The sequence below is a fragment of the Hyposmocoma kahamanoa genome, unplaced genomic scaffold, assembly GCF_003589595.1.
Source record: "Hyposmocoma kahamanoa isolate Upper Pololo Valley unplaced genomic scaffold, ASM358959v1 100021, whole genome shotgun sequence".
In the NCBI taxonomy this organism is placed as follows: Eukaryota; Metazoa; Arthropoda; class Insecta; order Lepidoptera; family Cosmopterigidae; genus Hyposmocoma; species Hyposmocoma kahamanoa.
The window spans coordinates 5,268,036-5,281,338 of record NW_020653200.1 but is presented as its reverse complement, the minus strand read 5'-3'; the positions used below and the strand labels follow the sequence as shown (position 1 = coordinate 5,281,338).

The window sequence follows — 13,303 nt, the reverse complement described above, 5'->3', positions numbered from 1 at the left end:
TGTGTGTGTGTGTGTGTGTGTGTGTGTGTGTGTGTGTGTGTGTGTGTTTATGTGTGTGCAAATTTATCAGATAACATACAAAATCTCTCAATATTCAATTATCTAAAAAACTACTAACTAAAACTGCACTACGATACAATATACATAAAATATTTTACCTACACACATATCATAAACCTTCCATGATGTGTTCAAAAACCGTAAATTACAACCATCATAAAGATAAACAGCTTTGTTAGAACAAATCTTACTCTTAACTGTGAAAATGTTATTATTGGTTTATTAATAATATTGACTTACAATAATAACATCAAATTCGATTTTATCAAATTTAGAACGTCTCTGAAAAACAAAACAATTTGATTCGGCCTCAATTATAATACCAGTCGAGGTGAAGTTTTATTCGACATTAAATGTCAATAGCAAACAATTTTGAAAAATTTCGCACGTTACTTGATATTGAAGGATATTATAGTTGGGGCCGACGCTAGGTCAATGAATTAAATAAAAACTACGGTTGAGTGACATGCGTGAGAATGTTTTTATTTACCGCATTGACCTACCAATATTTGCCGCCATTTCGCCAGTCATAACATGCTGTTCCTGAACACATCATAGACAGCATGGAAACTCGCCTATCGGTTCGTTTCATATACCCACACCCATTGACTTACAAATAAATGGACGACGGGTCTAATACAAAAACCACGAAAGAAATGTCACAAGTCAACCTATTTAAACGTAGTGACATATAAAGGAATATGAAAAAGCTAAAACGTTGAATTTAAATTGTAATGTCATCGCAGTACTGTCTAATTTTGCTTGCTTCGCTGTCAGTCGAACAAACGAAGACTAAAGCGTGAATGACGCTCTGTATACGATTTTAACGCCCTATAAGTTCGGACACTTTTCAGCGCGGACCCGACGTCCATATAATTGTAAGTCAATGACCCACACTCTTATTTGAATGCCCTTCACTAAGTAATAGTCACATAAACTACTATAGTGAAGTGAAAGAAAGAAATGCTAAAATAGAATTGAAGCTAAAATTGAATAAATCCACTTTATATAAAGCACGGCTTTATGAGCATATGCTTACCTACCAATATTTGTTGTTTGAAATAAAAAGTACGCAAGAACTACAAATGGGTTTGGTAACATTACACTAAGGGCTACTACATTATTTCTATTAAACATCATATTTATTACGCAAAGTCTAGTCCATTATTCCATTATTGTAGTAAATACTCACAACTGCTCAAGATGCTCCATGCCGTGAAATACATCTGATTCAATGTGACTGATCCTGTTGCGGTACAAGTAAAGATACTTGAGGCGTAACAAGCCATGGAAAGCGCCGGAGCGAATCGCCTGCAGCTTGTTGTCGTTGAGGAGAAGTGAGCGCAGGTGGTGAAGGTGACTGAAGCCGCCAGGGATTATTTCATAGATCTTGTTGAAGCGCAGGTCCCTGCCGACAACATCGATACGTTAGAAAAAAGTTTTGATAAATAATACATGTAACAAAAACATTTCATGGGACTATGGTTGGCTTTTTGCTTAACCATCCAATGGAATAATCTGGTATAGAGCATGAATGGTTACGAAGCAAAATTCATTTCTAGTCCTTTTGCACTAACAAATATAACAAAACTATGTAGGTACCATGTTTTTACTTTAACTTTGGTTTTATATGTTTTACAGATTATACAAAATGTTTGCGCTTTGGCACTATCTTAAATACAGGGAGTAAAAAAGGTCAGATCATTTCCCAGCTTGCGATAATACTCATAGATAACGAGCAAAATACAGCATAATAATTGTTTAATTGAGCGACTGCAACTGTTCTTTATTCTCATGTGTGCGTTCATAAGCTGAACTACGTTCGTAGGTATAGAGCGTAATCATTTTTGGTATAGGTAAGAATAATTTATTGTTATATGTATTATAGATATAACTAATTATATCATTTCAATCCAGTAACGTAATGTAAATAACTAATTGAAACTACACACATTTTCTAAAATGTCGATTCAGAATCTACGCTACAAACTTTAAATAAAGTAACTTTTCCTTCTCTCCTTTTTAACAACTCCCATTGCGTCTTCAGTAAATAAAAATTGGGAACATTTCAAACTGCATCGCATTCACTTTTCGAGAAACTGCGGTTTATACCCAAGTACGGTACTTGTTATAACTTTAAGGCTTCAAATACGTTGGTGCTGTAGATGCCACTTAAAAGTAGGTACCGATTCGGAATGAGGTCTATTTGTAGAAAACTAAGTTTATGGAAGCGAAATAGAAATGTTTATTAAGAAAATACATTTTATGAGCACTTCTTACAATTTTCTACTAAATATTATGGTGCATTCAAGCGCGCTGTTCCAACCGTTAAGTACTATAAGGATTCTTACAAGAAAATTGTTAGGACAATGATTGTGAAAAAAGATATTTCACAATTATTAGTACCTACACATACAATATTTTTCATAAACACACTACCGGATACATAATTCGAGTCATCTTTCATTTACTTTTTTTTTCATCATTAAAGGGCTTGAATATAAAAATATGGTTATCGTAATAGAAAAAGTTTTCCCCAGTTTTTTAAATTCAAATTTTCAATAAGGACCTAAGGAAATGACGTTTAGTATACCAGTTTCAAAGTTGCATAACTATTCTTTATCTATCAGGTATTGTTTAAGCTTTTAATATTGAAAATGCAAGGTAGCTCGAATTATGTGTCCGGGAGTATATTTTATTAATACGTAAAACATTGATACAAGTCCTTACTAAGACACTACTGTAACGTTTACCTATGTATACTTAGCATCATAATTATGTAAGCACCCAAACTAGCCAAAAATATATACAGATAAAACGTGGTTTATCTATACATTCAGGGCCACGTAATATCTGCAAACCTCTCAAAAAATAACAACAACCCTAGTATTACTTGAAGGGAAACGAAAATTATTTCTTCTTAGAGCTCTTTCTTCTCACTACGATTCAAATATTCAATTTGAATCCTAGTGAGAAGGAAGAGCTCTTCAACATTTAATAAAATTTCCAAGAAGCAAAAAGTATACATCCAATTATTGTAGGAACTTAGGAACGAAGATTTCATTTAAAATATCATTTTAGGACAAAGGATATCGGCACCACTAAAAACAAGGAGACGGTTTGTCAAAGGAAGGAAGCCTCGAGGCAAAGGTACATACATTATTTGGAAACACTTAAAGAACAATGTAGCCACACCTGGGAAGAACATTTTAATCGCGCAGTAAAGACATTTGGTACAATGCGTCGCAACATTTCAGATTTTTTGCTTTGACGGTGCCGATACGAGCAAAACAAATCTAAGCACTAAATTTCGGGTCCAATCCGGATATATTTTTCTTAATGACTACTCATCCTGAACTCCACTACTTATTTGTAAATGAATGTGTTGGCGAAGAAAAACATTTTTAGATCAGAAGCGTAAATACACGAGCAATTGGAAAGTTTAAAATCCAATATCGCACTACGTTTATTTTAACAAGTGCTCGCGAACAGTTTAATATATGTTGTTTCAAGTCGAATGGGCGAATATAACTCTGGTATGGTGGCGGTTGGCGCTCGATTGCAACATCACATTAATGGTTACCCCTGACATAAATTAGAAACTGACTAAGTTTTGATTTCTCCGAACAGGATTTCGCGGAGTCTGAGTCGGACAATTTATAAGTCTAATTATATTATTATTATATAAAGTGACGGGACGAATAAATCATGGTGAGCGACACGCCGACCAATAACCATTTCAGTCACACAGTCACACTTTAAATCGCAAAGATCTGAAACACATGCTACTGCGTCCGTCACCTTGAGATATAAAGTTGTATAATGTGTTACTTAGTGAACATATAATATTTTTAATCCCTTAATTCTAAACGACAACATAGTCATATAAGATGTATTGAAAAGCATAATAAGTTGTAATTATTAACACAAAAATCGAACACTCAGAAAAAATTCCTTCGATCCGTCCGGAATCGAACCGACTTCGTCTAGCATACCGTGTCAGACCCTCACGAAATTTTCTGTGTTTGTTGTCGTGTCTTAGTTTGGTTTTATCAACGACTTTTTAGGCGTAGCGTCATCTATGAGAAATCTTAAGTATATCGTCGAAGGAATTTGTTCTGAGTTTTCGATCTTTGTATTAATCTTTGTATTGATCTTTGTAATAACAAACTAGTGGAATAAAATCACAAAAAAATTTTAATATCAATTCAATAAAAATTTTTGAGCATAACAAGCTTAACTTAACTGCGGCAGAAATATTTGAGTTAACGTGGTGTTCATTTGATGCATGTTTACATGCATATTTCGAAGGTATTCTGGAATATACTGGAAAAGCCGAACTCAAAAGCGCATAGTTCTCTTCACGACATAAAATACAATAATCAGTTTGCTGTTAGTTCAAATAGATTTAACCCTATCGCATTGTTCTACAATTCAACATCGTTATAGCGTAATTTCGGTTTGAATATTAAGTAATACCAAATCTGCTTATGACTATGCACACAGGAATTTATTTATGGACTTAGAGTATAGTGTAAAATGTTGTAAATATTTATCCACAAAGACTATAATTAATAACGGGATTTTGCACAAACATTTAGAGAACTCAGTAGCAAATATGTTGATCACTTTGTTCTCCTATCTCCTATCACTTTGTATCCTAGTTATGGGGCTATTAAGTAACAAAACATTCGTAAAACTCCAGTGTCGCGCGCATTCCATCGTACAAATTCAACTGACTGGGACCTTTTCTTTAAAAACTGAAACTGAAGCTTAAATTCGCTATTTCATTCTCAACTCACTATTTGAATTTATTCTCATGCCTACAGCGAGATTAAGTCCACGGTAACTATACCATCCAGCACTTGTATACAAAAAAGATATTTTAAATGTACAATCCTCAGTGACTAATCAGAAAAACATAATAATATAAAGTAGAGTTGACTTATATTTCCTAACGTCAATCAAAAAAATCATTGTATACCAATGACATATTTAATTTCTGAATTGAAATCCTTTGCTATTTCGGAATCGGAATTAATTGGGGGCGTTGATGCTGTCCAGGGAGTGCTTGAAAAAAAAACCTGAATTATCTATATATACTACAATACCATACACTTTTTTTTTGTGTTAAGATTAAATAAAAAAATACGTGTTTTCAATTATGTTTTGTAATTATGTTTGTAGACGTTGATTTTTTTTTATCTTGCCTAAGTCGGCGGTGAGCAAAAAAGTTTGGGAACCTATGGTGTATTGCAATGCAGTGAATTAGTGGCAAAATCCCTCTTTTATCCAGAATCCGAGAAAATGACTATCAAACTACAAATTGCTGTCATAATGTAACTAGACAGGCACAAAATATATAAAATGTTCCAATTCTCATAAAATATTGATAGAAAGGAATGAATGTAAATTACCTTTCCTAGACGCACTGACCTTTACGAAATGAGGCAACCTAACGAAACTACTGAACAAATTTAAAAAAAATAGCAGTCGGTACACTTTATTATTGATTTGTATAACATACAATATTTAAATTTTATGTCAGATACGCCGACGTAGAAACAAAATACGACGTAGATATAAAAAATAAAACAAGATTAATAGGTTAGGTTTCTAAGACTATATTGTGATTTATGTGACGTAAATGGACGGAACTCAATATAAATCTTTGTGTGTCGGTACGTACTACTTACACGATCAAATTCGAAAACTAAAATTTATCGTTTCTAATGTAAACAAAAATCCATTTTGACGTCATTCGTCCGGTTTGTTATGTATCTTGATGGAACTCTCAACTGCAGGTATCGTTTGTTGACGGTGTCATTTTAGAATTTCGCCAGTATAGAGTTTTCCGCTTAGTAATACTTATAAAAAAGTTGTAAAAATAATATAAAAACTATGGATATCATCGCCAATGTCCAGTTCTTAAAGCAACTATAGAATGTTAATATAAACGTTATTTATTTGTTATAGAACCGAAATAAAGATATGAATTGTCTAAATAGTATGTTATCTCAAATTTGCGGAAATAAATATGGATTTTTTTGTAGATGTCGAGACGGCTAACTCACGATACCACAGACCACTTTTCTTCCGTGCACGATATGATAGTAAATTAGTGGGAAAAAGAACACAACTTGTTTGGAAACGAAGGACATTATGTCTGAGGATAGACAGAATCAGGAGGAGAGAAATATGTAAATAGCGGTGTTAAAAATAATCGGAAAATATTCCCCTGCATTAAAACCTTTGCATTCCGAGATAATCTGGGTCAAATGATAAACGATAGTGGACTGAAACGTCTTTTATTCTAGTTACCCGTGGACCGTAAAATCTCAACGTTTATTCGTAAATGAAACTGATAAAATTACTTTATGAATATAAAGAAACACAAAATGAAGGCAGAACTGGAAGTTTTCAAAGAAAAGATAGAAAACAGCACAAACTTGATTTGGAAATAAGCTAAAGGTAGAATATGCAATAGTCACGCACTTTTCATTTATCTTTTTATGTCGGAAAGTTACTTCCACCTACATAAATTTCAAATATACTCAATTATTACTAACACTAGATTAAATTGCTTACTAATGGTATGTATTTAAATGATCCTTTTAAATTTGCAAAAGCAACGGGCAAAAAAACGAAACGGTCTAGTTTTTTAATGATTGATGCTTTTTCTCTGCGACATAAAATGGATTAAATCACGCGAATAAAAATACGCATAAAATGTTTGACTCGTGCCGCTTTTTCATAATATGCTAACCAACCCTAACCTACTGAAAGTAGAGCGCAACCAAGCAATCAAGATTTATTATGAGATCAACATCAAAAGATATACTGGTTATAAATGTCATCAATCGTTAAAAGAAAAGACCAATAATAAAAAAGAAGATCAAATAATTCTTTTTGAATACCAAAATATTATGCTTATGAATACAAAGATCGAAACACACACAAAGATTTCGTCGACCCGATGGGACTTGAAACCTCGACCATGCTGCACCGTAGCATTACGCTAACCATCTGAGCCACGAGTCCAGTTACCGAGTCGTCGAAATTCTCCAATGTGTTTTTGTTATAGATCTTTGTACTGACTTTCGGCAATAGTCGCCGCTAGTAATAACAAAAGTAGTGAAGTTATTTACAAAAATCTCAATAAATACCAAAATATTAATTTAGTGTGCTTAAACTTTTAATAGTGTTACCTCGAATGCAGTTCATTTGTAATTCATCATTCATCGTCATCATTTATAATTTATAGATATCTACTAATCTATCTCTAATCTACCAACTAACATGGACTGCACAATTAATAAATGTATATATCAAAGGTTAAGAAAATATCGTTTATTTAAAAAAGTGCACATTTAGAATAGATCAATTATATCTTTGAAAATCAAATAGCATTATTACTACGTTACTAACACTATGGATCCCAGAGTCCATACTAAATTAATATTATTATTGCCTCTTAATTTTTTCTCTTGTTTCGGTGTTTACAAAATTCTTTGAATGGACAATGAACACAACTACACTTTGAGTTGTATTTTATAAGTAAAGACGAGTGCCCATCATCTGTTCAAAATTTTATCCAAAAATGAATAGACTGTCTGGGAAACTTAAGCACCGTCAGCCACCTTGCCCAACGCATTAGCATAGCTATACAAAGGGGGAACGCTGCCCGAGGACCCTTTTTTATTCATATAATTTAATCTTAGTTTTAGTTTCTAGTATTTAAGTTTTTTTATATATAAAATACCTATCAAGTGACGGAACGAAAAAGTCGTGCGCCTGATGGTAAGTTGTATTCTGGCTTACCTGTATATTTTAACTTATTGTCTAATAAATTTGTTTATTATTATTATTACTATATAAAACGTTTTCCTTGAAAGTTCCGAACAAATAAAAAATAATGATATTTTATTAAAAACTTTATTGAGAGTTCTTAAAAATGCACGCGTAAATGTATTCGGCAAGATGTATTATTTGAATACAATATTTCAAAGAATTCCTGTTCACATATTTCCCCTTGTTCCTTATTGTTATTATTAGTTACCGTTAGTATCTGGATGATTCTCACGGCTATTACTGTGTTGTCCTTTGTAGATATTGAAATGCGACGAGCCCAATCGTTGTTCAATACAATGAAGGACTATGCTAGATATACAATAGGTTGGTAAACAATATGCTATGTATTATTGTAATACTATATATTGTAATATAGGTATTATTGGGATATACAAACTTTATTTACGATTCCTATTGCGTCGTTTACTATTCTCTGGGTTAATTTAAATGACAAAGATGTAATTCTAGAGTTACGTTAGGCTATCGCATGGTCATGATCGAAGGCAATCGCAATATATTTTCCTATTGTTATTCATACAAAAAACGTAAACAACCTGACGTGGAAGATACAATTGCATTACTGGAGAAAAAGTTTGAACAGCAATTGTTGATGTGGAACATAAAATAGCACAAAATGTAACAGGTAGTATACTGTACTACGTCCACTACGTCTGCTGTTAATTCTTAGCTTAGCTGTTAGCTCTGGCCGCTGAAATATCAAAGTTAGCAGCTACACTATCAGATATAAACACCAATATACAAAAACTCAATGCGGGCAATACACTGTCTGAAACTAATTTACGTTTGACTTAAATAGAGAAATCTTTAAACTAGCCAACTTAAAGCGTAACCTTTTGGGTGGTAGCTGAAAATCAGCGCGTCGTTTTTGCGACGGTTTTACGCTGAGCTGCGTCCTATGCGCCACGGCAGCACACATGATACATTTTTCTAATGTAAGTTGATTTGATTTTTGTATTTGTTTATATATTCCTGTTTTTGTTCGTTTTAAGTATTTACTTCATTGTTTGTTTCGTCTTTGTATTTCATATAATGTGTGTGCTTTATTGGCAAATAAACTATCTATCTATCTATTTAATTTCTCAGCTGAGAGACAGGACTTATCTGATATCAAAATAAAGGCCCTTGAGGATGAAATTTCCCCTACCACTACTTTATCAACTCAATTATAATCTCTCGAGAATAAGGTGGCGGACTTCGAGCAACAATTTGGGGAGTGCAACATAGAAATATGTAATGTACCCAAAAGACGTAACGAAAACCTTGTGTATATATTGGAATCCATTGGAAATTAAATAAATAATCCGATAAGAATGGATGATAAAACATCTAGTAAATTGATTAATTTAGTGTCATACACAACTTATCTATTTGAAGAGTTAAATGAAAATAAGTAAATAGATAGACAGTATTTATACTGACTATCAGAAAGCTTTCGACAGAGTGGACCACAAAATTCTTCTCGAGAAACTCGCCTTTAACGGTATTCGGGGTAATCTAATGAGCTCGTTTAAATTTTACGTAGAAAACCGTATGCAGAAGGTGGTTATCAAAGTATTTGAGCCTGATCTTGTTCCGGTGACTTCTGGGCTGCCACAGGTCTCGATAATGGGTCCCTTGTTATTTATCTCGTTTATAAACGATATTAATTCGTGTTTCAAATTTAGCCATTTTCTTTTATACACCGACGATCTTAAAGTTAAAGTATCTAAAATATAGAAGATCATCCTGACTTTTCAATCTACTGTATATAATAGCTGATTTTCAGCTTTAACAGATGTAAATCGATTATTTTTACTAAAAAAAAACAAAATTTAATAACTATACTCAGAAAAAACACTCAGAAAAAATTCCTTCGATCCGGTCGGATTCGAACCGACGTCTTCTTGCATACCGTGCCAGACGCTATACCAACTAAGCCACGGAACGAACCAACGGACCTCACGAATTTTCTATGTGCTTGCGTCGTGTCTTTGTACTTGGTCTTTCAATGACTTTTTAGTCGTAGCGCCATCTATGAGAAATCTGTGACAGATTTATCACCCAGTTAGTACCTTTACAGCTACCAGCCCTGGAGAGAAATGTCGCTATTCACTGTATTAATTAAATTTTTATTGAATTGATATTCAATTATTTTTTGTGAACTTTACTCCACTAGTTTGTTATAATTATTAATACAAAGATCGAACACTCAGAAAAAACACTCAAGAAAATGTATTAAAAATTATAACAAACTAGTGGAGTAATTTCACAAAAAATAATTGAATATCAATTCAATAAAAATTTAATTTAATAACTATACTTATACGCTGAGTAGCACTCGTCTTGAAGTTGTCGACGCCATGTCAATGCCTTTAAAAAGTACAGTTTAGCCATGCTTTCCTTGATACGTTTACGCGGCCAACTGCTTAGTCCACATCTACAAGTCACTAATTCGCTCTCAGCTTGAGCGTATTGTACCTATTTGGAAAAGCCACATACAATAAATATAATGAAGCCCTCGAATCTATGCAAAGGAAATTTCTACGAAGAATGCACTACAAAAGCTTTCGTGTACAACTTTCGTACGAAAATTTATTAAAAAAAATATGATGTAATAGTACACTTACAAAAAACTCCGTCGATCCGAGTGGATTCGAATCAACGTCTTCTAGCAAACCGTGCCAGACGCTATTCCAACTACTACTAGTCACGTAACGAACCAGCGGATCTTAATTTTATTGTTCGATTTTTATTAGAATTTTTCTATGTACTTGTTGCACAATTTGTTTTGGTTTTTTAACGACTTTTTGCCGTTGCACCGTCTGTGAAAAATCTATTTCTTCACTCAGCCAGGTACCTTTAGATTTTGAGATGTCGCTTTAATTGTAATTAACTTTATTGAATATCAGACTGTTTCACCACCTTACTTAAGAATGTATGAAGTTGTTTTCTGTTCAATATACTATGTGTAACGCATGTATACAGTAATTCTTTTTTCTTTTCAGTCAACCGTTTGATTTTGTTTGAATAACTGTGTTCTTAATATTATATTTTCTTTAGTTATTTATTATTGAAATCCTTCACCACTTCTCAATTTTTTGTGGTATTGTTAATGGTTAACGGTGTTGGTGACACAATCATTATATTTACTGAAAAAAAAATTAGTAATAAGTTGTAATTTTGTCTACTTTTTGTTGACCAAAAACAAAATTAAAAACAGACCGAAATATTCTTGTGTCCTGAACGAAGTAGGACCACCTTCCGCAGGAATTAGAATACCATCAACAATACCAACAATTCTTCTCTTCAACAAGTCAGACACACTTCATAATTAATTTCTGCAAGCAATTTTCTAATAATAAATGTAGTTAATTGATTTGGGTAGCAATAGAGTCCCTTGAGCAATAGTTCGTGCGGGGAAGTCCGTATTATGTAATGCGCACAAAAATTGTTATAGATTTTAAGTAGTCATAGTTTAAGCTGCTTTTAAGCATTCTGTTCAAATGTTAATCCTGCTATTCGCTGGCCACTGCATTGCTTACATTTATTTTAACATTAATTTCCGAAATTTATCAAGGAACAACATATAGGGAAATAATGTCGTACAACACCGAATTATGTCTTAACAGACAACATAATAAATGCTGCTGCCGTAATAAATAATTGAAATAATCTCAGCACAGAGTACTAAAAAAACCGACCTCAAAAGTACGTGGAATTACGTCTATTTGCTAAGTTTCATTGAAATATCCCCTAGTTCGCTACTATACAGGACTTGATACTGGAGATAATAAAAATAGGTTCTCACTACGACACTACTCAAAGTATATCGAGGGAAAAACGCCTTGAATTGGAGAAAAAAAATAAAAATCAACTAAATAACTGCTAAAAGTAATTGCTCCTAAATTAAAGTTAGGCACTATTTATAAAAATGAATCTTCATGCGTGAACAGCCACCCTTAGAAGTGGATGATTTCCTTCAAAATGAAATGGGACCACTATGGAAGCACCCCCTTTCCAACAAAAAAAGAATCATGAAAATCGGTTCACAAATACCGGAGTTATCGCGTAACATACATACAAAAAAAAAGAACATACAGTCGAATTGAGAACCTCCTTCTTTTTTGAAGTCGGTTAACAATAACATAACATGCTGGTGATATTACATTGACATGCATCTTGTCAACTTATATCTCTGGGTAACGGCCGCTGTCGCAATATTCATAATAATAATAATAATAATACTTTTTATTTATCCACAAAATACAACAACAAATAAGAAGTACATAAACAATCTTAGTAATTGTAGAACAGTGTTTTGGAGGGGCTGGTGCATGCTATAGGTTTAACACCTGTGCTACAAGTCACCACAAATTATATGTCTCTCTCTCTCATCTGAGCGTTGTCCCGGTTGCGTCCTCAGCAGTGTTGCTGCGAAGCCCGGGATCCGCTTTCCTGCCTTTTCTCCTCCACTTTGCACGGTCTTCGGCATCCTTAGTGGTGAGACCATTGGCACGCATATCACCCTTGGCGACGTCAAGCCAGCACTTCTTGGGTCTGCCCCTTCTACCGGGGCCCGGCGGAGGCGGCATAGCCAGACATTTGTTTCCCACGTAGTATGCCGGTTTCCGTAAGATGTGGCCGTACCAACGTAGGCGGCTTTCTTGCAGTTTATCTGCAATGTCACGGACGTGAAGGCTGCCGCGGATGCGGGAGTTTCTGACACAGTCTTTCCGTGAAACTCCACACATCCAGCGCAGCATCTTCATTTCCGCGACACGCAGCTCCTGCTTATGGCGCTCAAGTACGGCCCACGTTTCACTACCATATAAAAGGACAGGCCTAATGATGGATTTATAGACCTGTCCTTTCAGCTTAACTCTAAGGCATCTTGGGGTCACAAATGACACCAGTCACCTCACGCCACTTTGCCCAAGCGGCTGCGATTCGGGCTCTGACGTCGCAGTCGATGTCTCCGGACGCGCTGAGTACAGATCCCAAGTATTTAAACTGGCCCGTAGGCTCGACCACGTCTTCGCCTATGCGAACGGGTAGGGGATCTGTAGCGTTGCAGACCATGTACTCAGTCTTCGCCACATTTAGTCAAGCGACTCCTTCCACAAATTCACTCGTCGTACCAGTCTCCCTCTATCCGCATCCGCCAGCGCAATATCGTCAGCGTACATAAGCATCCACGGGGGTTGCTCATGCGTGTCTCGGATGGAGCTTGAAACCTCGTCTAATACCACGCTGAACAGATAGGGACTGAGAACTGAGCCCTGGTGAACTCCGACTGTGACAGGGAAGGGTTTAGTGTCACCAACAGCAGTCCTAACCATGGAATCGGAATCGCGGTACATGTCTCGGATGATGTCAATATAAGCTTCTGGTA

The 13,303-nt window shown here is 34.7% G+C and overlaps 1 protein-coding gene across 1 annotated transcript in view; it reads right to left on the bottom strand.

The window, feature by feature from the left end:
• The window catches only part of LOC113239679 (peroxidasin), an 82,373-nt gene that overhangs the window by 32,908 nt on the left and 36,162 nt on the right, over positions 1 to 13,303 (bottom strand). Inside the window, exon 2 of the mRNA XM_026476764.1 lies at positions 1,253 to 1,468. Within this exon, the coding sequence (XP_026332549.1) occupies positions 1,253 to 1,468 (216 nt within the window). The remainder of the gene's footprint in view (positions 1 to 1,252; positions 1,469 to 13,303) is intronic.